A 27,909-nucleotide genomic window follows, 5' to 3' on the forward strand; every position below is an offset into this window, starting at 1 on the left:
GGGCTCGGGCGGCGGCCCTCGGCTCCCCGCCCTTCCCGGGCCCGCCCCCGGCTCCATCTTGGCCGAGACCAGGTTGGGTCGTGACGCTGCTCCACGGGGTCAGGTGAGGAACGGCGTACCTTACCCTTGCCACCCCTCGTCCCCCTAAGTCGCCTCGCCCCGGCCTGCTCTGAGGCCTGCCAGCCGGGAGAGGGCGGGGCCCCGCGTGTGTCCCCGAGCCGGGGGGCGCTGGAGGAGCCTGTGGGCCCCGGGAGTAGCCGGCGACTCGGTGTGCGCGTTTTGGGACCCGGGCTGGCTGGTGGGGGCGTTCGGGCGGGGGCGCATTAGGGCGGGATCGGCGAGGCGGCCGGGCAGCGGGAAGTCCTGTTCGCCGGTCGTCTGTGCCCCTTGGCTGTCCGGAGGTCCGAGGGAGCAGTGAGGCCTCCCGCGCAGGCAGGTGGACCACAGGTGGAGGGGTTGAGGCCAGAGGATGGCCCTGCTGAAGCGACCTCAAGGAGGGCTGAGTAGGAAAACCGGTGAGCAGCACCGAAAGCAAAGTCCGGCTGGTGACTAGACTTCCTGGTGACACAGCAAATTTAGGGAAACTTGGGACGTTTGTACTTGATTAGTGAACCTAGGACAGAATGCGGAAGCCTAAAACTGTACACTGGTTCAGGTTTATAATTCTTGAGAACTATTCAGGGAAGTGGCATTCCAGATTTGATTCCTAGTACCTTAGCAGCAGCAAACGTGCGCTGATTTGAGCCCAACCTGTGTGAACACTTCTACAGAAGGAGATGGCTGATGTCCACCATAAAGTGACAGAAATGAAAAGAAGTCGTCCAACTGCCTTTAAACTCTCTAATTTCTGCCAGTTGGTGGGGAACTGATCTGATAATCTGTCCTAATTAGATAATGAGCGTAATGAGTTACCTATCAGGCAGGGAAGGAGTTTCAAGTACTAGATAGAGAGGTAGAAGAGAGAATTTCGAGCACTGCAAAGTGAAGCCTCCTTTCAGTCCTTGCTGGTGGTGACTGCCTACCCTGTCCATGCAGAGCCTAGTCGTGCCTCCAATTCTTTATTGAAGGGCTCTTGCTGACAGATTTAAATGGTCTTTCCCAATCAAGAGGCAGGTTTTGGAAAATTGTAGTATCTGCTGTTGGCCATCTTCATACACCCTTTCTATTTTGTATTTGTTTCATAAATTTGCAACAGCTGCCTCCTGTGTTCCTGGGCTTCATGCCATCTCTGAGACTTGAATAGTGAGACCCACCCCTTTTAGTAGTTGACTCACTGGGTGGAGATGGTTTGGAAAATCAAGAATGCTTTTCTAGTCTTTTAAAAGTAGTTGCTGATGGAGGATGTTGAAAAGGAAATAAAAGTTCTGGTTCACTGGTATAGTCTGATTATTCCTTGGGCAAAGGTGAGTAGTTTGTTGAGTCACCAAATTCGGGTTTGTTTCAGCTTTTTACAAAAGCTTTTTAAATCTGCATTTTGAATAGATGATACATGCATAATTCCAAAAGGACACTTAGCCCTTTTTTTTTTAGTACATTGAAAAGTCTCCTTGTTATGCCCCAGCTCTCCTCTCCAGAGGCAGCAGTGGAGTACTGTTTCCTACTTTCTTGAGTATACTTTCAGGGATATTCTCTCTATATACAAGCAAATAAATGTAATTTTTACACATTTGGTTGCAAATTATCTTTGTAGTGTTTCATCTTGCTTTTTTCCCACTTAATATGACTTAGGGATGGTTTCACATATGAGTAAAAAGAGAGCTGCTCATTTTTAATAGTTGCCTAACACTTCATTGTATGGCTATCCATAATCTGTTTTACCTGTTCCTTATTAATGGACTTTTAGATTGTTTTTAACCTTTTTTTTTTTTCTTTTGGACATGCCACGTGGCTTGCGGAATCTTAGTTCCCTGACCAGGGATTGAACCCAGGCCATGGCAGTGAAAGCACTGAGTCCTATCCACTGAACTGCCAGGGAATTCCCAACCTTTTTCTCTTACAAATAGTGTGTAATGAATAGCTTTGTACGTATATAATTTTGCATTTGTGTAAGTATTTTTATGAGGTACATCCTGGAAATTGAATTGCATTCTAGTCCTTTATATAATTATGCTTCAAAATGTACCCAGATTCATTTTCTTAAAGTTGCTTTAAGTTTTCTCATGTACAGATAGTCTTTATCTTCATTCTGTTCAGAAACTCTTGTTGACATAATTTCTCTAGTGCCTTTAAAGGTAAGATTTAATGTAGTAGCTAAAGGCTGTAGAAATAGGACTTTGTCACTGGAACAATTCCTGAGATTTAGAAATTTAAATTGTGTCTGTAGTCTTTGGTGCTATAAAACTTGTTGTCTTTAAAATTACTATTAATTTCTCCCATAAATTATTTTCAGACTTTTTCACTGTCTTTTGACCCTGACCTCTTTTGCCCTTGGTCCATCTGACTGTTCTTGGATGGTATTGTTTCTCCTTTACTCCTTTTTTATCAACTGGGCTTGGGGAAGAAGACAGCAAAAAATGATTTAACGTCCTTTGCATCCAGGTCTTTGGATTCCAAATGACTGTTTTAAAACTGACTGGATCAGTTTTCTTATTTTCTTTCAACTTCGACTAAATATATGCCCATTCATTCTCAATTTAGCAAGTTTTTAGCTTCTATACTGTGCTTATGTCATAAGGAGCACTATAATAACTTAAATTTATTTTCTCATTTTCCTCCCCCCGCACCATCTCTGTATCAGCACCTAGGACAGTGCTTATTAAATAGTGGGCTTTCGTAAGTGTTGAACTGGATTTGTTTGGGGTCCTTTTTTAAAAAAAAATTTTATTGGAGTATAGTTGATTTACAATGTTGTGTTAATTTCAGGCGTATGGCAAAGTGAATCAGTTATACATATACATATATTGACGCTTTTTTAGATTCTTTTCTCATACAGGCCATTACAGAGTATTGAGTAGAGTTTCCTGTGTTATAAAGTAGCTCCTTATTAGTTATCTGTTTTATATATATAGCGTGTTTTATATATATAGTGTGTATATGTCATCCTTTGAGGTCTTGATAAAAAAGAAATACAGGGCTTCCCTGGTGGCGCAGTGGTTGAGAGTCCGCCTGCCGATGCAGGGGACACGGGTTTGTGCCCTGGTCCGGGAGGATCCCACATGCCGCGGAGCAGCTGGGCCCGTGGGCCATGGCCGCTGAGCCTGCGCGTCTGGAGCCTGTGCTCCGCAACGGGAGAGGCCACAACAGTGAGAGGCCCGCGTACCGCAAAAAAAAAAAAAAAAGAAATACAAATCATTTATAGCTGTATTGGGGAGACGAGCCAAAACACATATTGAAAAATTTGGAAAATTAGGTGGTAGATTCAGAAATGCCAAAATATTCTGGTATCGAAATATCATTCACAGACCAGCAGCAATAGCATCACCTGGAAGCTTAGTTAGGAATACAGAATCTTGGACCCCATCTCAGAACTACTGAGTCAGTCTGCCTGCTAGACTCTTTTGAAAGAAGGTGTGTTTTGATTAAACCCTATGACAAAATATATCTTCAAAGGCCTTAATCCTTATAGGAAATTACAGAAGACATTTTTTATTGTTGTTACAGAATGTCGTACCCGGGCTATCCCCCCACAGGCTACCCAGCTTTCCCTGGATATCCTGTAAGTATTGCCACTTATGATACTAAAATAGCTCATGTCCTTGGCACAGATCTTGTATAGAACTAGCCAGCCCATGACAGATCTTACAAATATGCTAGAGCAGGGGTCATAAATTCAAATGGCCAGAAGAAGTACTGAGTAGAGTACATGAGTGAAGTCAGGTGTTGTGGGGAACTACAGGGACTTGGCTTACCTGTGGAAAGGCAGCAGTTAGTCAGCTTAAACCGGATGTGTCCATGCAGGGAGGCTGACCCAGTGTTGCTGGGTAATTCCATATCTTCAAGTAAAGCCAACAATCTGGATTTTATGTGAAATTGCCCAATTTTTAAAATTGGGAAATGAATCTTTTAAAATGTTAAATGCTGTATGATTCAATACAACATGTAGGTAAGCTAAATCGATCCTATGAGTCATTGGGGTTTTTTTTGTTTGTTTGTTTTTTTAAGTATTTATTTACTTATTTATTTTTGGCTGTGTTGGGTCTTTATTGCTGTGCGCGGGCTTTCTCTAGTTGCAGCGAGCAGGGGCTACTCTTCGTTGCGGTGCGTGGGCTTCTCATTACGGTGGCTGCTTTTGCTGCGGAGCACGGGCTCTAGGCGCTCCAGCTTCAGTAGTTGTGGCACACGGGCTTAGTTGCTCAGCGGCACGTGGGATCTCCCTGGACTGGGGATCAACCCATGTCCCCTGCGTTGGCAGGCAGATTCTTAACCATTGTGCCACCAGGGAAGTCCTGAGTTACTGGTTTTTAACCTTTGTGTTAGAAGATTTAAAATAACTTAAGAGGGGGCTTCCCTGGTGGCGCAGTGGTTGAGAATCTGCCAGCTAATGCAGGGGACACGGGTTCGAGTGGTGGTCTGGGAGGATCCCACATGCCGCGGAGCAACTAGGCCCATGAGCCACAACTACTGAGCCTGCATGTCTGGAGCCTGTGCTCCGCAACAAGAGAGGACGCGATAGTGAGAGGCCCGCGCACCGCGATGAAGAGTGGCCCCTGCTTGCCACAACTAGAGAAAGCCCTCGCACAGAAACGAAGACCCAACACAGCAAAAATAAATAAGTTAATTAATAAACTCCTACCCCCAGCATCTTTAAAAAAAAAAATAACTTAAGAGGGGCTTGACTCATAGGTAACAAATTGCAGTGGATTAGAGGTCCCTGGATTAGTACTTCTGAGACTTTTAGTATTTGGAGTGCATGTTATAAACATGCTACCAAGTTCTGCCTTGTTGATGTCTATACTGTTCTGAGGACTAACCTCATAGCTGAGGCATAAGTAAGAACTGTGTTTCAATTTTATGCTCATAAGTATGTAGGGCTTCTTTCTAACTCTGGGAGAATAGAAAGAGGGGCCTATACAAATTAATGATAATGTGTATATTCTTATGTAAAGTGAATATATAGCTCTCCTGAATTTATCATTGAAGAGATGAGAATTATGAATATGTTCCCAGGTCCCTATGTACTAAACTGGACTCTGACCACCATTTCAGTCAATATCGGCCAATTGTTAAAACAGACAACCCTAACATCCCAATGACTTAACACAATAAAAACTTATTTCTTGCTTACTTCAGTCTCCTGGAAGTCAGTGGTGGAGGTGGCGGGGGGAGGTGTGTGGTGGGAGCTAGGAGGCTTTGTTCCATGTCGTCTTGCAGGTTCCCAGGCTCCTTCCATCCTCTGTTGCCTTGGTATATTGGCTCTACCATCCTCTAGTGCCTTGGAGTCCTCCAGTGGATCTTCTGCTTCCAGCTGGCAGATGAAGGAAAAGAGAGAGGAAGAGAGAGCTTAGAGGATTGGGCAGAAAGTTAAGGGGGCCAGGCTGGAAGTCGTGTATGTTACTTCTGTCCACATTCGTTTACCAGTATTCAGGCATATGGTCCTATTTAACTGTAATGGGGTCCTGGGAAATGTAGTCTAGTTTTGTGGCCTGGGAAAAAGCTTAGTGAACATGTAACAGTCTCTCCACACTTAGACATTGTGTGATCTGAATGAGGTCCAAAATGTCACACCCAGTGACTCAGGTCACCTTTTTTTTTTTTTTTCCCTATTATGCACAGGTCCAGATGTGTTGCAAGAAAGCCATGAATTCTTCTCTTTAGGGTAGAGAGGCAAATCTTCCTATTATTTCCAGGTGCTAGGAAAATGAAGGAACTAATGAGCTTTGCTAGTTGTTCCTGAAGGCCTGAGGTTTGGAAAGAGCCTGGTTCTTACTCCCAAATAGAGAAACAGACCCTTCTTGCCTAACACAGGTAGATTTATATATAACTGAATTCTGACAAACAAGTGTCCTGAAAAACTAGTATATTGATAAACTAGTGTGAGATACCAGGACTTCTAATGGGCTTTTTAATATGTAAAAGAATAAGCTAGACCTTAACAGTTATCTTTGTTTGTTTCCTTAGCTAGGTTCTATTTCTCGATGATCACATTCATTTGAAAATTTTTCTGGTTTTTCAGCCTGCGGGTCAGGAGTCATCTTTTCCTCCTCCTGGTCAATATTCTTATCCTAGTGGCTTTCCTCCAATGGGAGGAGGTGCCTACCCACCAACACCAAGTAGTGGCTACCCAGGAGCTGGAGGCTACCCAGGAGCTGGAGGCTACCCAGGAGCTGGAGGCTACCCTGCCCCTGGAGGCTATCCCAGTGCCCCACAGCCCGGGGGAGCCCCATCCTATCCTGGAGGTGAGTCCTGGTTTGTGGAATTAGTATAGCACTTTTTTTCTTCTCTCTTTAATCCTCTTGGTTCCTTCTTGTTTTGTACGAGGTCAGAGTTGCTCTTAGCCTACTTTCTACCTTAGACAGTAAGGACCTAGCTGGCAAGATAGAAGGATAAAGGTTCTCAGGAGGCATGAAAGCTGGGAGCAGTCTCCAAAATTCTGTTGTGAAAGGAATTAGAATAAATCTCATGGTAACAAAGGGCCAATATATAATGGTTTGGTTGATAATTTGTAATCTTAAGAACTGATTAAGATATTTCTTTTGGCATGATTGTGACCTTAGGACGGCTTTGTCCACAGTATGTAAAAAAGCAAACCAACCAAACAAACAAACAAAAAACTTAGCACTTTTGTATTATAAGTTATTAAGGCAGATGAATGAAGTAACATTTTTTTAAATTTATTTTTTAATGGGGAAGGATTTGTTGAGAAATTGAATTTAGACCAAAAGGGACTACTGCTATAGCATTAATAGTATATTTTCTTCTACTGTTTCTAAAGTTTTCACTTCAGTCATGAGAACTGTCACTGTAGTTTGTTTCTTTTTTTCTCTTGTTCTTCCTCCAGGCCAAGGGTTTGGAGCCCCACCAAGTGGAGCAGGCTTTTCTGGCTATCCACAGCCACCCTCACAGTCTTATGGTGGGGGCCCATCCCAGGTCCCACTACCTGGTAGGTACTAACTGTCCGGAGAAAAACAGTAGCTTGATATTTTGAATCTTGCAGTTGCTGTTGAAGGAACTTAGTAGTTTATGTTTGGGATCGTCTTTAGTAAACGTTTATACTAAATACTTCTTAGGTAGTATATGGTTTCATGAAATGTATTAATTTGATGAAAAAGTTTAATCAACAAGATGGTAATAAGGACCTATTTTTTCAATTAAAAAAAATTATCTGTCCTGAAGCCAAAAAGCAAAACCTTCAGGAACTTCTCTGCTCATTAGTACAGCACAAAGGAAACAACCCCCAGAACTATGTCCTGTCATCGTTTCCAGATGGAATCAGAATTTAATCTGGTTCAAGTGTTTTGTTCTTTTTTTAGAGTATTGCTTATAAAGAATTATGTTAAATTATTTTAAAGAAATTAGGACATGGAATATTTTAAAAGGTCCTTGTGACCAAAGTTGGTTTTTGATTCAGTAAATTATAAAACTTAAAAATTATCCTAGTGAATAAATAGTGTGACTATTCTCATATGTTTCCGTATTCATAATAAATCAGTGCTGTTTTGAAAAATTAAATCAGTTAAGACCTGATTGCTGTATTTTTTTTTAATATGTAGGTGGTTTTCCTGGGGGACAGATGCCTTCTCAGTACCCTGGAGGACAATCTCCTTACCCTAGTCAGGTATTTTTTTTTTTTTTCCTACCTTTTAAATTTAGTCTGGGTAACTGGATAATGCTAAAGAAGGGCACTACTCCTTTGCTGACATTAGAGGTTTCCATGAAGCAGAGGAGATGGTCTAAAACAGTTCACTTAAGACTTTAATCTTTGCTTCTGTTAGATTCCGTGCTCTTTGGTCCACCTGCTTTTAAGTACTGTCCTGATGACTTTGATAAGACAAGCATAGGTCCCTTCTCACAGGTGATGACACCCATACTCTTTTTCATAGTGACTCACTTGGACTCTTGGCGTTGGTTTTAGTTCTTTTCCCTCCTCCCTTGCTGGCAGTATAACTATGAACTCAGGTGACTGGGTGATTGATATTTCTGGCAGTGTTTTATGAAGTATGGTTTTGTTTTCCTTTTTTACCTTTATAACTTTCCACTCTTCTTTCAGATCAATACAGAATCCTTACCTTCCTATCCTGTTTTCTCTCCTGTTTCTTTGGATTATAGCAGTGAAGTGAGTAAGGTTTTTTAATGTTCACTAATCACTAGATCTCCTATATATGCCTTCATTTGTTTCTAATTTCTCCTGTATTTGTCTCTCACCACTTCCTTGAGGGCTCATTGTATCTGTTGCTTTTTTTTTTTTTTTTTTGCAGTACGCGGGCCTCTCACTGTTGTGGCCTCTCCCGTTGCGGAGCACAGGCTCCGGACGCGCAGGCTCAGCAGCCATGGCTCACGGGCCCAGCCGCTCCGCAGCATGTGGGATCCTCCCTGACCGGGGCACGAACCCATGTCCCCTGCATCAGCAGGCGGACTCCCAACCACTGCGCCACCAGGGAAGCCCTTGTATCTGTTTTTATCTTTATGTCCCTGTAGTGCTTGGTAGGGCTTTAAATACAGTAGTCAATTAATGTCTGTTAAACTGATTTTTCAGGAGTCTCAGAGCGTCTCCCGTATATCAAATCTTTGCCCTATCTCAATATAGCTCCTTATTTTAATATTAAGTTTTATTCTTTAATTGACTTGTTAATTCTTTTATATCCTATGCAAGTTACTAGGAACATAAGCAGTTTTATGTTTACCTTATCTTGATTTTCTCATTTCATACTGTCTATTCATAAAGATCTAACATTTTTAAGCTTTTTTTAGGCTGGGATTGGTAAGGGGTTACAGAATTGGAAGAAAAACAACTTAGCCATTTTCTGGCTTCCTTTCCAGATTTGAGGAGTTTTTGAACTCCAGAGAGATCAAGAAACTTGTCCAGGGCCACACAGCTAGTGAAAGTCAAAGCTGAGACTAGATCCTAGCTCTTCTGCCTCTCAGACCAGTGATCTCTGTTATACAGTGCTACTTTGCTGATAACAGTAAATGATATTCCTCCAAAGCCCATAGTAAATTGCTTTCAATCCTTTCTAAAAAAAATTGTTGATTATTAATCATGTTATAAATCTGTAGTTATTCTAATCATTTGTTATGAGAATTTTTATTTTAGTTTAGTTTAAGCATGCATTTGCTTTTAAAGACATCATTTTATGACTGAATATAAAAGATTTTTAAACGTAAAAACACTAAAAATAAAACACACATACACATGCAGCTTATCTTGCATAACAATTACCACCCTAAATTGAAACCAGGAAGTTACAGAGCAGTACATTTTGGGAGATGGAAAGTGGAATAGATGGAAGTGAAATAGACTACCTTGTGAGGGGTGAGCTCCCTGTCACTGAAAATCCCCTGATAGAAGTTGTGTGTGTGTGTGTGTAGGAAGATGTAAAGAAAGTTTTTGTCTTGGGGCCAGGTGACCTCTCCTCACTGATCCAATTCTAATTCTATGGCAGTTTTTCAGCAGGAAGGTTGGAATGAAATGGAAGTCAAAGGGTGGCACTTTTGGTGGCAGATAGTATGGGCTTTACTGTGCTGAGAAATCCTCTGTAGTTAGAGTTTTGACCTCAAGAATATGGACCCTGATTTCTTTGAGTTCAGTATAATGCCTGCAGAATGATAGTATTCTTGATGAAGATTCACTTCAAACTTAGACTTTCAACAAAGAATAAAACAAAACCATTTTTCCCTCTAGATGAAAAATGGAATAAGTCTTTTGGTGGTTGCTGTTTGTTTTTAGAAACAAGAGGATGACAGAAAATGATAGTCGTCAAACAGTGCATGATGAGGGTTAGTTTCTCTTACTGTCTATTTCAGTGTATTATAAACAGACGCTTCTGCCCTGCTTAGGATTTTAGTGACAGGGGTTACATCAAAGAAAACTTTCATCAGTGCTTGATACATTAAGCCTCATGTAAAGGCGATATGTTGAAAAAATTTTTTTGCTTGAATATTTGCTACAAGTAGAATAATTCTAGTTTTTCCTTAAAACCAATATACAAATATTTCTTGTTAGTTCTCTGCTTACATTCCTGGCTTAGAAACTACTGAAGGATGATTGTTAGGGCTTATTGGTAGAAGAAAATGTTGGCGTGAGAGTAGAGATGAGTGGGAGGAATTACCGACCATAAAAATGTTTGTCGAAGGGTCTGGTCTCCTTCTCCCCAATCACTTTGCCCCTACAAAGGGGCATATTGGTTGGCATATTGGTTGGCATATTGCTGTTGCTGTATTCAATGGGTATAACTTGAAATACCATTTTAGTTGCCTAGAAAGCAACTGAATCATTTTATGTTTTGAAATGATGTTGATTGCATCTTTAAATGATATTTTAGAGATACTTGGTTAAATAAAATATATTATTAAAATTAAATTTTAAAAAATGTGATGCGGGGACTTTCCTGGTGGCACAGTGGTTAAGAATCCACCTGCCAATGCAGGGAACACAGGTTTGAGCCCTGGTCCGGGAGGATCCCACATGCCACAGAGCAACCAAGCCTGTGTGCCACAACTACTGAGCCTGCGCTCTAGAGCCCGTGAGCCACTACTACTGAGCCCGTGTGCCACAACTACTGAAGCCCACGCACCTACAGCCCATGCTCCATTAACAATAGAAGTCACTGCAGTGAGAAGCCCGTGCACCGCAATGAAGAGTAGCCCCCACTCGCCACAACTAGAGAAAGCCCGTGTGCAGCAACGAAGACCCAACACGGCCAAAAATAAATAAATAAATAAAAAATGTGAAGGGATATCATCTTGCTGTATCCCATCTCTCTTAAACCCTGATTCGAATATTTTAAGAAAACTAATGAATTGTTTCATAGCTTTGTATTTAAAATTTTTTAAACTTAATTTTGTAATAATTTCAGACTTACAAAAAAGTTGTAAAAATTGTATACAGAATTCCTGTATACATACCATTTACTCAGATTCTTACATAAACACAGTACAGGAAATAACAGTTTTATAATACTATTACCCAACCTTTAGACTTCATCAGTTGTCCCAGTAATGTCCTCTGGTTCAGGATCAAATCCAGGATGAAACATTGCATTTGTTGTCATGTCTCTTAAGTTTCCTTTTTTTTTTTTTTTTTTTTTTTTTTGCGGTATGCGGGCCTCTCACTGTCGCGGCCTCTCCCGCCGCGGAGCACAGGCTCCGGACACGCAGGCCCAGCGGCCATGGCTCACGGGCCCAGCCGCTCCGCGGCATATGGGATCCTCCCAGACCGGGGCACGAACCCGCATCCCCTGCATCGGCAGGCGGACTCCCAACCTCTGCGCCACCAGGGAAGCCCAAGTTTCCTTTTTTAATTCTTCAGTCTCTGTTGTTAATCACCTTGATACATTGGAAGAATACTACCAGTTATTTTGTAAAATATTCCTTAATTTGTGTTTGTCTGATAAGTCCCCCTGATTAAATCTAGGTTATGCCATTTTGGCAGGAATACCACAGAAATGATATCGTGTCCCTAGTGAATCATTTCAGGAGGCGCTAGTTGTTGATTTACCCCATTCCTGGTGATAATTGGTTTTGATCATTTGCTTCAGATGATGTCTGCTAGGTTTTCTGCTGTAATGTTACAAAGTATGCAAATATCTTGGTTCTCATTATACTTTTACCCACTGATTTTAGTATCCATTGGTGATTCTTGCCTGAAACACTTAGTACTGTGGTCTTTGTCATATGGTGATTTTTAAATTTCTTTATAGATTTGTATTTAAAAACATATAGTCCTTGTTTTGCTTTCTGGTTTATTTCCTTATAAAATCGATGAAGAATATTGTAATTCCCAGAGTCTGTAGTCATCAGTTTCATTTTCATGCTTTTCTTAGTATAAAATGTTTTATTTTATGTCTAATAATCAGGGCCCATACAGGAAATGAAGAGCTATTACCAAAAGTATATTGCTTGTTTGAAATCTCATTGGGCAACTCTGGCTCTAGCTCACTAAAGTCATTATTATATTCTTTAAATAAAACACTGCCACTCATCTCACACTACCCAGGGATCAATCTCTTTTTTGCCCTCCTATTCTACCAAGAAGGAAACCAAGGCATAGAAAGATTGTGACTATCTTCACAAGCTTGACTATCTTGTTTCCTGAAAGTTTGGTGTCTGGCTATCTTTTGGTGGGAGAAGGATAGTCTCTGTCTGTTACAGAATGAGCCATGAAAATAAATATCCTTATCCTAAAACCTAAGTATTGGCTTCCTTGCCTAAGAGTGATGATCAGAGAAGTCTTTTTTTTCACCCCAGTATTTATTTATTTATTTATTTATTTATTTTGTCGCACCAGGTCTTAGTTGCAGAAGGCAGGCTCCTTAGTTTCAGCTCACTGGCTTCTTAGTTGTAGCACATGGGCTCCTTTGTTGCGGCAGGTGGGCTCCTTAGTTGTGGCATGCGAACTCTTAGTTGCGGCATGCATGTGGGATCTAGTTCCCTGATGAGGGATCGAACCCGGGCCCCCTGCATTGGGAGTGTGGAGTCTATCCACTTCGCCACCAGGGAAGTCCCATAATCGGAGAAGTCTTAAGTTGTCTTACTGTAAGCAGAGAAGCCTGAGTTGGATTTTTTTTTAAGTTAGTATTTCTTTTATTAAAGACGTTGAACATTTTTTCATATTATTTTTCTTCCAGTTTTATTGAGACCCAATTGAAATATAACACTATTAGTTTTAGGTATACAACATGTTGATTTGGTATATGTATGTATTGTGAAATGATTACCACAATAACTGATTTGGATTTTATGCCTCTTGTTCTCAGCCTGCTTCGATGACTCAGGGAACTCAAGGAACAGTCCAACCTGCTGCCAACTTCGATGCCATGAGAGATGCAGAAATTCTTCGTAAAGCAATGAAGGGTTTTGGTGAGGAAAACGTATTTTTGTCTTATTTACAATCAAATTTAAGTGATTGAATGTAGAGTAAAAATAAGCTTTATATCATAAACCAAGTTTATATGTGAGCCTGTGTGCACATCCCTCAATTTAATCTGGCACCAGACACCTTGTAAGCATCTAAAAGATGTCATCAAGGAGCACCCCACACAGACCTCATCCTTACTTAGACATGTATGGTTCTTTCAGGTACAGACGAGCAGGCAATTGTAGACGTTGTGGCCAATCGTTCCAATGATCAAAGGCAAAAAATTAAAGCAGCTTTTAAGACCATGTATGGCAAGGTATGTTTTGTTTTCTTTTCAGGAGTGAGCATGAACAGTGGCCTTATGCCCTGCATTCTGTCAGGTTGGATACTATCTTTTTATTTGTACTGGTGAGTACAAAGTAGAGACAACTAGATTTCAGAGACCCCAGGAGAGGTGTATTCAATATTTCTTTCTTTCTTTCTTTTTTCTTAAATAAATTTATTTATTTATCTGTGGCTGCGCTGGGTCTTCATTGCGGCACATGGGCTTCTCATTGTGGTGGCTTCTCGTGTTACAGAGCATGGGCTCTAGGTGTGCGGGCTTTAGTAGTTGTGGCTCGCAGGCTCTAGAGCGCAGGCTTGGTAGTTGTGGTGCACGGGCTTGGTTGCTCCACGGCATGTGGGATCCTCCCGGACCAGGGCTCAAACCTGTGTCCCCTGCATTGGCAGGAGGATTCTTAACCACTGCGCCACCAGGGAAGTCCCATCAATATTTATTTCTCTTAGAAGGCTTTCCAATTCTAGAGTAGTCCTTGATCTCACAGTAATACCTATTTACTATGTCTGGTAGGTGACACATGTTCAGTAAAAAGTAGATTATGACCACAATCCTGATCAGTAGCTTGGTTCTCAATCTTCTCCTTACAGTTGGATTCAAGGATTTCTTATGTAGCCCTTGCTTATTTTTGGTCCCTGGCATCATCTTTCACTCCTCTCCCTCCCTCTAAACATATCTTGTATTATGACTTTATAGAACTTCTTGCCATTCCCTGCACACATACTTCTGTGTTTGGTATATGTTGTTCTCTTGTCCTGGAACACCTTTTCCTTTTTTCCCACATGGCAAACAAATTCTCCAGGATTTGTCTTGATTAAGCTACTTTGTGAAGTTTCTCTCATTGCTCTGGGCATAATTTGGCTGCTTCTTCCACTGTGGTCCCATAGCACTTTGTAAAACCTCTGCTGTAACTAATCTCACTGCCCACTCCCCAAAACTGTGAGCTCCCATCAGGCAAACCATGTCATATTCATCTTTGTATTTATAGTACCAAGTACAGGAACACTAACAGATAGCCACTTCAGTATTTGTTGAGTGGATGATCAGTGACTAAATCCAGCAAGATTCTGTGGCTGAAAGGTGTCATCGTTTCTTAAATATAAAGGGCAAGACTGGGTAACATTGGTTTGCCATTTAGATAGGAATCCTAAAAATTTTCTGATATCCTCTGAATCCAGTTTACTTTTCTCAGAATGGAAGTAGAGTTCCACTGGCTGGTCCCACCTCATCTTTTCTACCCTCCCTGCCCAAAATCCACTTCCTTAGTCTTAAGGCTGATTAAGTGACACAAACTCTAGTTTCTCTTAGGGTTCAACATCAGACTCACTTTTCTCACAAAAGTATTTTCCATATTATGAATTTCTTTAGTTCACATGTAGTCTGTGCTTTGTTGTCCTGAATTTTCTCATACAGCACTTTTGAATTAAAACTAAATTCCCAGCTTATTTTCCTTACCCACAGCCACCTTTTCTCTTGACTTCTTATTAATAAAAATACTATTCCTCTAGCCTGCCGTGGAGTCTTCTTTGATTCCACACTCTTCTTTGTCAATTAATCAGTGAATATTGTTTCAGTGCCTACTGTATGCCAGGCACTGCTTTGTCCTAGCAACTGTTTACTGACTATGTCTTGTTGATCTAATCTGTAAAAGAGCTCTTTAAAAATGTGTCTTCTATCTCCTTTTTTTCTTTCCACCACTCAAGTCCAAGCCTTTATTACTTCTTACCTAAATATTCCAGTAGCCTAAAGTTCATTTATAGCCTCTGTCGTCATAGTCCGTACTGCCTGTTGATACTGCCTGTTGTTGCTATATCAATGCCATTTTCTTATGTAAAAGTTTCCAGCAACTCCTCCCAGCATGCAGAATCAAATCCACACTCTTTAGCTTGGTATTCAAGGTAATAATCCAAGCATATAGTTACAAGTTTGTTTTACTAATCTCTGAAAACATTACCCTCTAACAAAATTGGTTGTCTTGTTGTTCCATTGAACAAGCTTTGCTCATTCTTGCCTCTATACTATTGATTCTCAATCTTAGCTGAGTATCATAATCTCTTTTCAAACTTAAAAACACACGCAGAGGGCTTCCCTGGTGGCGCAGTGGTTGAGAGTCTGCCTGCCGATGCAGGGGACACGGGTTCGTGCCCCGGTCTGGGAAGATCCCATATGCCGCGGAGCGGCTGGGCCCGTGAGCCATGGCCGCTGAGCCTGCGCGTCCAGAGCCTGTGCTTCGCAATGGGAGAGGCCACAACAGTGAGAGGCCCGCGTACAGCACAAAAAAAAAAAAAAAAAAAAAAAAAAAAAAAAAAAAAAACACACGCAGAATCTCTGGGTATTCATTCTTGACATAAGTGTTGTTTGTGTTTTTTTTTTTGTTTTGTTTTGTTTTTAGAAAAATTCTGCAGATGATTTTAATGCATATAGCCAAGGCTGGGAACCACTTTTCTGTTCCTTGTTTGTGTTCCTCCTCCTTGCCTGAAATACCTTTCTTCTTTCTCTGTGCCTGCTAATTTTTACATACTCTTCGAGATCTGGACTAAAAGTTTTCTCTGAGCTCTCTAGCCCACTTTAACTTTTCTTATTTCAGCTTATTTCTGTGCTACTTACTCATCTGGTGCTGGAGTACAGGCTGCTTTATATTAACTTTTTAAAAATGTTTATCTTATCTTTTCAAATAAGAACGCAATGATGACAATTTCTACTTCCTCATAGAGTAAGAACAGTTTCTTATACTAAGTAAATATCTGTTTATCATTTTGTTAATTTGAATTATTCTTTGTTTCCTATACTTCTTATTTTATACCTAGTGTAGTGGTAGAACTGTAATACATTTATTATTAAGTGTTTATTGATAGAATGAGTAAAATATATCTGCTTGAGTGTAATAAACTTAAATATTTATTCCTTAGTATATAATATTCAGAACAGCAATTGAGGCTTTCATATAGCAATTCAATTCCATTTTTTCATATTTTCCTTAAAAAATTTAAGCAAAACAAAATTTGGAGAGCACATATACTTAGTTTGTATTTGTAATTTAACAGGATTTAATCAAAGATCTTAAGTCAGAGTTAAGTGGAAATATGGAAGAACTGATCCTTGCCCTGTTCATGCCACCTACGTATTATGATGCCTGGAGTTTACAGAATGCAATGAAGGTACTATATGGCATTTCTTTTGAGTATTTTATCCTATTTCAAATGTAAAGCCCCATAAATTATGGCAGTTCTGAATTTATAGTGACAGCTAAATCAGTACATTATTTTATATCATCTGAATATATAGAGCTTTTCCGGTCTGGAGGCCAAAGAAATATTTGATGGAACAGTAAGATTTAACTACTTTCAGAAATTTTGTGTTTTGTTGTATAATTCTCCCTTTCTTCATTTCACATAGGGAGCAGGAACTCAGGAACGTGTATTGATTGAAATTTTATGCACAAGAACAAATCAGGAAATCAGAGAAATTGTCAGATGTTATCAATCAGAATTTGGACGAGACCTTGAAAAGGACATTAGGTCAGATACATCAGGGCATTTTGAACGTTTACTTGTATCCATGTGCCAGGTGAGTATAGCATGAAAGTTTGGGTGTTGGTGGAGGGAACATTTTTTACTGCCTATTGCCAGTGGCCATTCTTTATTCCTTTTAATATTTAGCCCCCTTGGAATCTTGACATCTTTAAGAGGGACAACGCAGAATCCACTGTACAGGTTTCTTTGTAGTCACTACTGAAATTTATTTCTGCAAATCTGGCCTTTGTAAGGAATCAGAAATTAACCTCTTTAAGGTTGTATGAAATCAGAAATCAACCTGAGGCTCTGTGTCTTAGAATGGCGATGAATCTGTACTTTTTTTTTTTTTTTTTTTTTTTTTTTTTTTTTTTTTTTTTTTTTGCGGTACGCGGGCCTCTCACTGTTGTGGCCTCTCCCGTTGCGGAGCACAGGCTCCAGATGAGCAGGCCCAGCGGCCATGGCTCATGGGCCCAGCCGCTCCGCGGCATGTGGGATCTTCCCAGACCGGGGCACGAACCCGTGTCCCCTGCATCGGCAGGCGGACTCTCAACCACTGTGCCACCAGGGAAGCCCCCGAATCTGTACTTTTGAGCTTAGCATTGTCCTGCCAGTTAAGTCGGACCATCAACTGAAGGTATGTAGGTCCGCCATGCAAGTGCTACAAGAGTGAGGACTGTGAGGAGAGCCAGAAATGCAGAAAATGTTTCAGCATTCACAGTAATATTGTGCTTAGTACCCTCCTTGTTCTGATTCCCCAAATGTGCTGGAAAAGTGGCAGAAAATTCTCCAAATAGGGTATTTGGAATGATACTACAAATACCCTGATTATCTCATTCTAAATGTATATTTGAAAGAGATGATGCAAAAGACTAGCACACTGATTCAGTATCAGGAGTTGTTGGCTATCCTGCTAGTGCACAAGGTTGGACAGTCTTGAAGATTCTAAAAGTAGAGGAGAGGCTCTTCACAGCAAAGGGAGGTAGTTGCAGAAAAGACAGTGTGCCGAAGTGCGTGGGTATGGAAATGAGAAAAGAAAGCAAATGAATGGGAGGACACTGAATTTACCCACCACAGAGTAACAGAGCAGGGGAGTAGGTTAGCATGAAAAGAAAATCAGGACCAGAGAGTTAATGCTAAAAAATGGTTATTAAAACGTTAATGAGGTGCTGAATATTTCTTTATGCAGGGTTCAAGGCCCAGCCATCTTTCAAAGTAAAGGACCCTATTCCAGGGAGTGGCTTCCTAGGAAAATGGGACTGTATTGTGTGCTTGAATCCAAAGGCAGTCATCTGGGGAGTTGTTCCTGAGCTCCTTTGCCTGTGCTGTACTCAGTAGCCCATTTAGAATATACTTCTACACATTCCTTGTGCCCAGTGCTCTTAGGAGACAGTTTCTCACCTTCAAGGAACACCTCTCCATTTTGTTGCTCAGACAGGCACTGAGACTCTAGAGGGCAGCCTTTCCTTTGTTTGGGTTTGTGTTTCTATTGATATTTTTGAGAGAAACCAACTACCCATCTTAGCTTTACTCTTGTTCAGGCCCAGAGCTTCCTCCCTCCCTCTCTTCTTCCCAGTGAAGAGTTTGGATAAATTGGTACAGGCTAGCAGTACTTGAATTATTTGTAACTTCTTCTAAAAGGCTCACATGTCATTTTCATGTATACATTCATAATAAATACTTGTATATTAAGATTACACTTGGATGAATGAAAGGACGTTCATGAAACCTCCATATTATATACTTCCTCCTTTGACTTAAATTCCTTGAGGGGAGGGCCCTTGTCTTTCTTGTGTCCCCACCACTTAGCACATCCTGTTGTTTCTGTTCCTCTGGAGAACCCTGACTAATACAGCCTGGTACAAAGCAAGTGCTCCATACCTTATAGTTATATGGATGAATACAAAGTGGAACTCAATATAATGCATATTGATCTTAAATCCCAGCTAAGCAGACTCGTAATTTCTTCATTTGAATGGTAGTTTATATCTCCTATTAGAGGAGGTCCTCAGCGTGGCACAGTAGTCACTTCATCATGGGAAATCTAAAGTTACTTCAGACCCTGGAGTCCAGGGATATCCAACCTCCAGGAAACCTCAGTGCTTATCTCTCCGAACGGAACAGGGGATGGTGCTTATTGGCTCAGAACATGAACCGATAGAACTAGACCCTATCACAAGAGAAGTGAAAAATGAAATTCCTTTGGTGGCAGAAGGCTTTCTCCCGGAGGATAGAAGTGGCTACATTGTTAGTGTTCAGGACTTTCTGGATCACGAGTCTGTGTGTTTGGCCACAGCCTCTGGAGGTGTCATACTTTGCAGTCTCAACACACACCATTCTGTGTCTCCTGGCCCAATTACCACTCTTCAAGCCACCTCCTCAGAGAAGCATTCTTGGACTCTCCTCTGGGCCATTTGTCATTCCCTGCTCTGAGCCCGCACTTAATTCCCAGAGACCTCAGTTATAGCCCTAATCCCACTGTGGAGGCATCTTTTATCTCCTTAAAAATGGGAGGAATGGAGTGGCCATAGTCACTTCCAGTCCTTGTGGTTTCTATCATGCCTAGTCTCTTACTACCTGTTAATAAATGTTTATTGAATAAAAACAAAAACAAAACCAAAACCCCCCAAACTTCTAAACCAAGGATCAAACCCCGAAGAGTAACTTTTTAAAGAACACCTTTCTCTTGGTGTACCAAGAGAAAGCTTTTTAAAGTGAATGTTAATAAAATTTTCCACACTTTCAAAAATAAAACGTGTGTGTGATTTTTTATGGAAACCTTTTCTGATTTAATTTAGTTCTCAAAGCCCTGAAAACCTCTCATTTTAATATAAGCTCATTAAACCATGGTCATATAAAATCCAAAGTTGGCAGTGTAATAAAATAAAGTACTAGTTACTCTAGTATAGTTTCTTTGGAAATGAAAGATAAGCGTGACAAACTTTATGCATTAATTTTTAGTAAATTGTCCCTTTAAATCCAGAAGTGACTAGATTGCAAAAAACTTTTTTTTTTCTTTTACAATTTTCTTTTACTTTTTTGTCACGTGGCATGCAGGATCTTTGTTCCCTGAGCAGGGATCGCACCTGCGTCCCTGTCATGGGGACCTGTCCCCTGCAGTGGAAGCGTGGAATCTTGACCACCGGACCACCAGGAAGCCCCAGAAAAACTTTTTTTTTTTTTAATAGAACTTGTATCACCTTCTTCTAATTCCTGCCCTCCTCTTTTGCAGGGAAATCGCGATGAGAACCAGAATGTTAACCACCAGCTGGCTCAGGAAGATGCTCAGCGTCTCTATCAGGCTGGTGAGGGGAAATTAGGGACAGATGAATCTTGCTTTAACATGATTCTTGCCACAAGAAGCTTTCCTCAGCTGAAAGCTACCATGGAGGCCTATTCCAGGGTATGAGCTTTTCTTTTGAAGATATGGCTTCTATTTTAAGGTGTGAAAATATTTTAACCACTATACTTTTTGTTTACAGATGGCTAATCGAGATTTGTTAAGCAGTGTCGGCCGTGAGTTTTCTGGAAATGTTGAAAGTGGTTTGAAGACCATCTGTAAGATACTTTAGTGTTTTGCTTTGTTTTGTTTGTAAATGAGTGAGGCTTTGAATAGTTGTTCCCATTAAGTGGTGATTATTAATATAGCCTCCCTGGAATCTACTTAGGCAGAGGCCAAGCTAATCCTATGCAATTCTGTATGAATGGTTGGTGGTGTGATCAAATAGGATTGTTTTGAAATTATTTGGTCTTTATTCTCTGTGCCCTTCTTGAGGACTATACAAAAATATATGATAGATTGTAGCATTTCCATTAAGGTGAATAGGAAAGCCCTAAGGAGCTACAGAGTGCCACCACACAAAGCATCATTTTGAGCCCCCCCAAAACACCTTTCAAGTACTTAGCCCAATGAGACCCTTTTCCATTTGGAAATTAAAAACCCAGTTTTTGGTGTCCTGACGTTCAGGTGTTTAATGAAATGGAAATTTCATTCTCATGGAGAATATAAGACTAAAGAGAATATTAGTAACACATTGATATTAGCAATTGAATATCTTACAAATACTACTATAGTAATTGTAGCTAACATAATGATGTATAGTTAGTACATCTCTACCATCTGCAGGAAGAGACTTTGCTAATTTAATTTTCCTAAGAGAAAACATGTCAGATTTCTTATTATCATTCTCAAATCTTTGCTCAAATCTGTGTTTTCTTTTTTATATTGGATATCTTACATCCTTCTCTCAGTCAAATGATATATTTGACATCTAGAATTCAGATTTTAGTCATTATTCCTTTTAAGTAAGATATTACCAGGGCACAGTTGCTACAGATTTTCTCACTTTAAGGGGGAAAATGTTAAGAAGCTAAGTGACTGCATCTATGGAGAGAAAATGGGATTTATTGGCCAGAGGGAATCTTGTAGAATTGAAGGTAGCCTGTCTGATGCTGCTGGAAAGAGAGATGGAGGCTGCGAAAAATCAAGGGGAGAATATCTTCAACTCACCTCAGATTTCTGAGATGATTTCATAGAAAATGATCAAAAGCAGCTAGAAGTGATAGATGAACCTGGTGTGTGCACACCTTTGTCAAGTCATTTCACGTCTGAAGCGTCTCTCAATTGCAGTGCAGTGTGCCCTGAACCGCCCTGCCTTCTTTGCTGAGAGGCTGTACTATTCTATGAAAGGTGCCGGCACAGATGACTCCACCCTGGTCAGGATTGTGGTCACTCGAAGTGAGGTGAGGCTTTCTCTGTTTGTCTGATCTTACTTGATTTTGAATGTTGATCCTTTTTGCTTAGCAATATTAAAAACATTTTTTTCTTCTAGTTTTATTGAGATATAATTGACACTGTATAAGTTTATAATCAGCACTGTATAAGTTTAAGGTATACAGCATAGTGATTTGACTTATATACATCATGAGGATTTTCACAGTAAGTCTAGTGAACATCCATCATCTCATATAGATACAAGATTAAAGGAAGATGTTTTCCCTTGTGAAGAGAACTTTTAGGATGTACTCTCTTAACAACTTTCATATATAACGTAAAGCAGTGTTAATTTTATTTATCTCGTTGTACATTACATACCTAGTACTTATCTTATAACTGGAAGTTTGTACCTTTTGACTGTCTTTCTCCAATCTTTCCTCTCCAACCCCTCACCTCTAGTAACCACCACTCCGATCTCTTTTTGTATGAGTTTGTTCATTTTTGAAGTGTAATTGGCCTACAACACTATGCCTATTTCTGTTACACAACATAGTGATTCGATATTTCTATACATTTCAAAAGGATCCCCATGATAAGTCTAGTTATGACATGTCACCTTACAAAGATATTATGTAGTTATTGACTATATTCCCCACACTGTACATTTCATACCTGTGACTTACTTATTTTGCAACTGAAGTTTGTACCTCTTACTCTCCCTCACCTATTTCTTTCCTTCCCCCAACCCCCTCCCTTCTGGCAATTACCTGTTTGTTCACTGTGTCTATAACTGTTTTGTTATGTTCATTCATTTGTTTTTTTAGATTCCACATATAAGTAAAATTGCACAGTATTTGTCTTTCTCTGTCTGACTTAGAATGTTAATTTCTTAGAAGTTCCTTAGTTGGTTGTCAATCCCTCAGGACTGACATTAAGAAAGGGCTCTCTTTCTCACTGCTGGTAGAGGTTGTATAAAGCACAGTGTCCACTTTCCTCATGCTGTGAGAGAGGCTTGCTTAAGTGAAACAGACCGCCAGGGAACTCCAGATGTTTATTTTTTGGTTTTCATTTTGCTTATGTAAAAAACTGTATGAGGGAGTTCCCAAGTGGTCTAGTGGTTAAGATTTGGCGCTTTTTCACTGCCATGGCCTGGGTTCAGTCTCTGGTTGGGGAACTGAGGTCCTGAAAGCCACGAGGCGTGGGGGGGAAGAAAAAAAACTGTATGAAAGACCTATGCAGATTAATCCCATTGGACATAAAAATTCTTAAAATTTAGCATACACTTAATTATGAAATAACTGTAAAAAATTTCATCTTTATCTTTTTACCTAAATATAGCCTCAGATGTATTCCTTTCTTTGACTTTGTTTATTTAGTGGACTTCTTTTTAATCAAAAGAAAACATATGCTATGAAATTATATGAAAGAAGGTAAATCATTTTTTAAAAGAGAACCGTAATACAGTATTTGGAAAAACCTTGTGTATTTGTTTTTAGACTTAAATTTTCTAAGCAGGATCCCTTTTTCTTTAATTATAATAAAATATATGTAACACAAGATTCCCATTTCAATCATTTTTAAGTGTACAGTTCAGTGACATTAAGTACATTCACATTGTTGTGCAACCATCACCACCAGAACTTTTTCACCTTACAAAACTGAAAACTCATTAAACAATAATTCACCATTCTCCTTGCTCCCCAACTCCTGGCAGCGACCATTCTGCTTTCTGTCCTATGTATTTGACCACTCTAGATACTTCATATAAGTGGAATCATACAGTATTTGTCCTTTTTAACATCTTCAAGGTTCATCCACATTGTAGCATGTCAGGATTTCCTTCTTTTCTAAGGCGGAATAATGTTCCGTCGTATGCATACACCACTTTTTGTTTATTCATTCATCCGTCAGTGGACACTTGGGTTGCTTCCACCTTTTGGCTGTTATGATTAATGCTGCTGTGAACGTGGGTGTACAAATATTTGAGTCTCTGCTTTCACTTTTGTGTATACCCAGAAGTGGAATGGCTGTATCATATGGTAATTCTGTTTTTATTTTATTTTTTTGAGGAATTACCATACCATTTTCCCGTGGTGGCACCATTTTACATTCCTACCAGCAATGTACAAGGGTTCCAACTTCTCCACATCCTTGCCAACACTTGTTATTTTCTGTGTTTTTGATAATAGCCATCCTATCAAATGGTTTTTTTTTTTTTTTTTTTTTCCAGTATGCGGGCCTCTCACTGCTGTGGCCTCTCCCGTTGCGGAGCACAGGCTCCGGACGCGCAGGCTCAGCGGCCATGGCTCACGGGCCCAGCTGCTCCGCGGCATGTGGGATCTTCCCAGACCGGGGCACGAACCCGTGTCCCCTGCATCGGCAGGCGGACTCTCAACCACTGCGCCACCAGGGAAGCCCCTATCAAATGGTTTTTAAATGACTAATATATTTGGAATAGTAGATGAAACTAGTATCACCCTTATCCAATATCTTTATAGAACAGTGAATCAGACATTCATTGGGTGATGCTAGTACTGGTATGAATGCTAGCTATAAAATGCCAGTCATTTGGTGTTTTTTCCCCTCTGCTTTGGTTATAATTAGGATCTTTTCACTATTAAAGAATAATTCTAATAAATATCAGTTTTCTTTAACAGCTGTTTTTCTAATATCAAAAATATCATGTCTTGCATGCAGATTGATCTTGTACAAATAAAACAGATGTTCAGTCAGATGTATCAGAAGACCCTGGGCACAAGGATTGCAAGTGACACGAGTGGAGATTACCGAAGGCTTCTTCTGGCCATTGTGGGCCAGTAGGAGAGATTTTTTTTAAATGAGTGAAGCTATTCAGAGCTTATCCTTCAAAGTAGTGACTGACCTGCATGCAGCAACATCAACCCTCACCTAACCAAAAGAGCTTTTTACTAAAGACTGTGTCAGGGTATTGTGCTTGGTTTGCACATGTGGTTATTGCCTTAATTCCAATGTTATTTTTTTCTCTATATACGATCAAGTAAAGCCATATCACAATGATGAAGTAATAATGCAATGTTTGTAAAGCATAATTCTCACTGCTCTTATTCTAAATAGGATACCAAATTGGATAAAATCACAACAGTCTGTAATTCTGTGTAACAATATTGAATAAAAAATTCAGTATTGAATAAATCTGAATAAATATTGAATTAAAAAAAACCTTGCCTTCCACTGGACAGTTATAGTTGGTAATATGTCAAAACTGTATTACTTTTTTAAAAAATTCAGCTCTTTTGACCTAGAAGAGCAATTTGCATCTTACTTTACATAAATTGGTATTCTATATTCATAAACACTAAACTTCCCACATGAGAAAATAGTTTAGTATTGCCTGTAATAACTTTTTAAAAAGGGATTATGTGTTTATGTGCATAAAATATATAGCCTACTTTTACGTCTACTGAGACTGCCTAGAGATCTATATTGGCCCTTGATTTTTAAAAAAAAATTATGAAAGACTTTAATTTTAGTTGCAATTTAATCATGATTCAAGACAGTGAAGCTTGACACATAAGAGGTGCTGAATTAATGAATAAACGAGGCTTAAATCATCTTCCTGGGATATTGAATACTAGCTCTTTGGAGAAGTAGTTCAGGGAGTCAGTGATTTCAAACCTGGCTTTATTCCCAGTACTGAGCAATTACTTATCGAGTATGTTGAGCATTACAGTAGGTAGTTAGGGAAAGTATCAATACAAAGGAAGGAGGTTTGTAATCTAGTGGGGGTTCTAAACAAAAATTAGGATACAAGGAAATTGTAAATGTTAGATTATAAGTTCTGCTGAGGGTAATAACCCTATTTGTTCTTTGTGTTGAACTCCCCAGCACAAAGCAGATATTTAATACAGATCTGGTGAATGATTGTACTAAAAATTGAGGGGGAGAATAGTAATTATCAATTATATTTTGATAAACATTTGTGTAAGTACCAAGGGACATACATACAAGGTGGTATAAGACACAACCTTACTCTTAGAGAGATAGACCTATGTACAACTGTAGCGCAGGGCAAAAGCAAGATACATAGGTAGAAGGATCATTGGCTAAGATAGATTTTTTTTTTTTTTTTTTTTTTTGTGGTATGCAGGCCTCTCACTTTTGTGGCCTCTCCCGTTGTGGAGCACAGGCTCCGGACATGCAGGCTCAGCGGCCATGGCTCACGGGCCCAGCCGCTCCGTGGCATGTGGGATCCTCCTGGACCGGGGCACGAACCCGTGTCCCCTGCATTGGCAGGCGGACTCTCAACCACTGCGCCACCAGGGAAGCCCTAAAATAGATTTTTGATACAGGTTTTGGAAAAGTAAGTAACAGTGGTGGGATTTTGTAAAGGTGAGAAAGAGGGGTGTAAGGTATTAAGGAAAGAAAAGATATGAGCTATATATTTTTAAACTTTTAAAAACTGAGGGCTTCCTTGGTGGTGCAGTGGTTAAGAGTCCGCCTGCCAATTCAGGGGACGCGGGTTCGAGCCCTGGTCTGGGAGGATCCCGCGTGCCGTGGAGCAGCTCGGCCTGTGCGCCACAGCTGCTGAGCCTGTGCTCTAGAGCCCTCGAGCCAGAGCTGCTGAGCCCATGTGCCACAACTGCTGAAGCCTATGCGCCTGGAGCCCGTGCTCCGCAGCAGGAGAGGCCACCTTAATGGGAGGCCTGCGCACCGCAGTGAGGAGTAGTCCCTGCTGTCTGCAAATAAAAAGCCCGCACACAGCAGCGAAGACCCAGCACAGACATAAATAAATACATATTTTTCAAAATTGAGATATAATTCATATATCATACCATTCATCTATTTAAAGTGTACAATTCGGGCTTCCCTGGTGGCACAGTGGTTGAGAGTCCGCCTGCCGATGCAGGGGACGCGGGTTCGTTCCCCAGTGCGGGAGGATCCTACATGCCGCGGAGCGGCTGGGCCCGTGAGCCATGGCCGCTGAGCCTGCGCGTTCGGAGCCTGTGCTCCTCAACGGGAGAGGCCACAACAGTTAGAGGCCCGCGTACCGAAAAAAAAAAAAAAGTACAATTCAGTCGTTTTTAGGATATTCATGCATTTGTGCAACAATCACCACAATCAAATATTGAACATTTTCATCACCCAAAAAGAAAACTTATACTCACTGGCAGTCATTCCCCCTTTCCCCTCCTCCTGCCCAGCTCCTGGCAATCACTAATCTACTTTCTGTCTCTCTGGATTTCCCTACTGGGGCTTTTCATATGAATGGAATCATACAATGCATTGCTGCCCTTTGTGTCTGGCTTCTTTGAATTAGCATACTGTTTTTAAGATTCACCTGTGTTGTAGCATGAATCAATACTTCATTCTGATTTGTGGCTGGATAATCCATTGTTGGATATACATTTTGCTTGTCCATTTATCAATTGATGGATATTTGGGTTGTTTTCACCTATTGACTATTATGAATAATACTGCTATGAACATTCATGTACAAGTTTTTCTGTGGACACATGTTTTCAATTCTCTTGGCTATAGTACTATGAGTGGAATTGCTGGTACATACAGTATCTTTATGTTTAACTTTTTTTTTTTTTTTGCTGCCCATTAGAACATTTATTTCTCAGAGAGAAAATAAGTTTAAGACAGTCATATTACAGTAAGTAAAACTAACTTTTGTATTCTTTACAAGCATAGATTTTTCTCTTTATTACCTGTCTTATACCATCTGTTACAAACAATTCTAGAAAGCAAATAAAGTTACTTTCTACAATAAATAGAGCATCGTGTGCTTCACAGCAGACGTGACTGAGACATAAGCCCCGTGCCACAGCAGGACCTGAACCATTTCCCGTTCTAAAAGAGCAGTTTTAAAAATGAGACTCAGAGAGAGACTGAAAGATTCAAAGAGACTAAAAAAAAAAAAAGAGAGAGAAAGAGACTAAGAAAGAGAAAGTGTTGGGGGGAAGAAAGAGACAGAGAGAGAGAGTATGTTTAACCTTTTGACGATCTGCCAGACTCTTTTCCAAAGCAGCTGTATGTACCATTTTACGATCCTACCAGCAATGAATGAGGCTTCCAATTGCTCCTCATTCTTATCAACACTATCATTGTCTATTTGAATATAGCCATCCAGGTGGATATGAAGTGGCATCTCACTGCGGTTTTTTTTGTTTTGTTTGTTTGTTTGTTTGCGGTATGTGGGCCTCTCACTGTTGTGGCCTCTCCCATTGCGGGGCACAGGCTCCGGATGCGCAGGCTCAACGGCCATGGCTCAGGGGCCCAGCCACTCCGCGGCATGCGGGATCTTCCCAGACTGGGGCACGAACCCGTGTCCCCTGCATCGGCAGGCGGACTCTCAACCACTGCGCCACCAGGGAGGCCCCCCTCACTGCGGTTTTGATTTGCATTT

The 27,909-nt window shown here is 40.5% G+C and overlaps 1 protein-coding gene across 3 annotated transcripts; it reads left to right on the top strand.

The window, feature by feature from the left end:
* On the top strand, positions 1 to 26,635 carry ANXA7 (annexin A7). 3 transcript variants are annotated; one of them, XM_081248547.1, is made up of 14 exons: positions 1 to 103; positions 3,601 to 3,655; positions 6,113 to 6,335; positions 6,938 to 7,039; positions 7,650 to 7,714; positions 8,147 to 8,212; positions 12,852 to 12,954; positions 13,174 to 13,268; positions 16,334 to 16,447; positions 16,686 to 16,856; positions 20,034 to 20,204; positions 20,284 to 20,359; positions 21,432 to 21,544; positions 24,216 to 26,635. In XM_081248547.1, the coding sequence occupies exons 2-14, from the start codon at positions 3,602 to 3,604 to the stop codon at positions 24,336 to 24,338; spliced, it is 1,476 nt and encodes a 491-aa protein (XP_081104673.1). In that variant the 5' UTR covers positions 1 to 103; position 3,601; the 3' UTR covers positions 24,339 to 26,635. The 3 variants fall into 3 exon arrangements, with proteins under 3 accessions (XP_081104673.1, XP_081104675.1, XP_081104674.1); XM_081248548.1 differs by lacking the exon at positions 1 to 103 and adding an exon at positions 3,433 to 3,507; XM_081248549.1 differs by lacking the exon at positions 8,147 to 8,212 and having other exon boundaries at positions 2 to 103.
* Positions 26,636 to 27,909: the final 1,274 nt, after the last annotated feature.

Source organism: Mesoplodon bidens (assembly GCF_964165515.1).
Source record: "Mesoplodon bidens genome assembly, chromosome: 1".
Lineage (NCBI taxonomy): Eukaryota > Metazoa > Chordata > Mammalia > Artiodactyla > Ziphiidae > Mesoplodon > Mesoplodon bidens.